We start from the raw sequence: 476 nt of genomic DNA on the forward strand, positions 1-476 counted from the left end.
TCTGCCCGTAAATCAGCTCCTGCTACTGGTGGTGTCAAGAAGCCTCACAGATACCGTCCAGGAACTGTCGCTCTTCGAGAAATTCGTCGGTAAGTGTCATCCGTTCGTCACTCTTGTGATGTTTTTGTCACGACGGACAACCCCATCTGTTTGTCGCAAGACTCTCTTCATATCATCAACTCGTATTCATTCTTATTCTTGTTCCTTCCCATCTATTAGATACCAAAAATCTACTGAACTCTTGATCCGAAAGCTCCCATTCCAACGTTTGGTTCGTGAAATCGCCCAGGACTTCAAGACTGATTTACGATTCCAATCTTCTGCTATCGGTGCTCTCCAAGAAGCTGCTGAGGCCTACCTCGTCGGTCTCTTTGAAGACACCAACTTGGCTGCCATCCATGCAAAGAGGGTTACCATCCAGCCAAAGGATATTCAACTCGCTCGACGATTGAGAGGTGAACGATCTTAAACCACAT

General features: G+C 46.6%; 1 protein-coding gene across 1 annotated transcript in view; it reads left to right on the top strand.

The window, feature by feature from the left end:
* SmJEL517_g05087 (uncharacterized protein) overlaps window positions 1-469 on the top strand; it is a gene marked incomplete at both ends in the record, with an annotated part of 713 nt that extends 244 nt beyond the window's left edge. Inside the window, 2 exons of the mRNA XM_031171015.1 lie at window positions 17-89; window positions 220-469. Coding sequence (XP_031023045.1) covers window positions 17-89; window positions 220-469 — 323 coding nt within the window. The remainder of the gene's footprint in view (window positions 1-16; window positions 90-219) is intronic.
* Window positions 470-476: the final 7 nt, after the last annotated feature.

Source organism: Synchytrium microbalum (assembly GCF_006535985.1).
Source record: "Synchytrium microbalum strain JEL517 chromosome Unknown SmJEL517_scf0041, whole genome shotgun sequence".
Lineage (NCBI taxonomy): Eukaryota > Fungi > Chytridiomycota > Chytridiomycetes > Synchytriales > Synchytriaceae > Synchytrium > Synchytrium microbalum.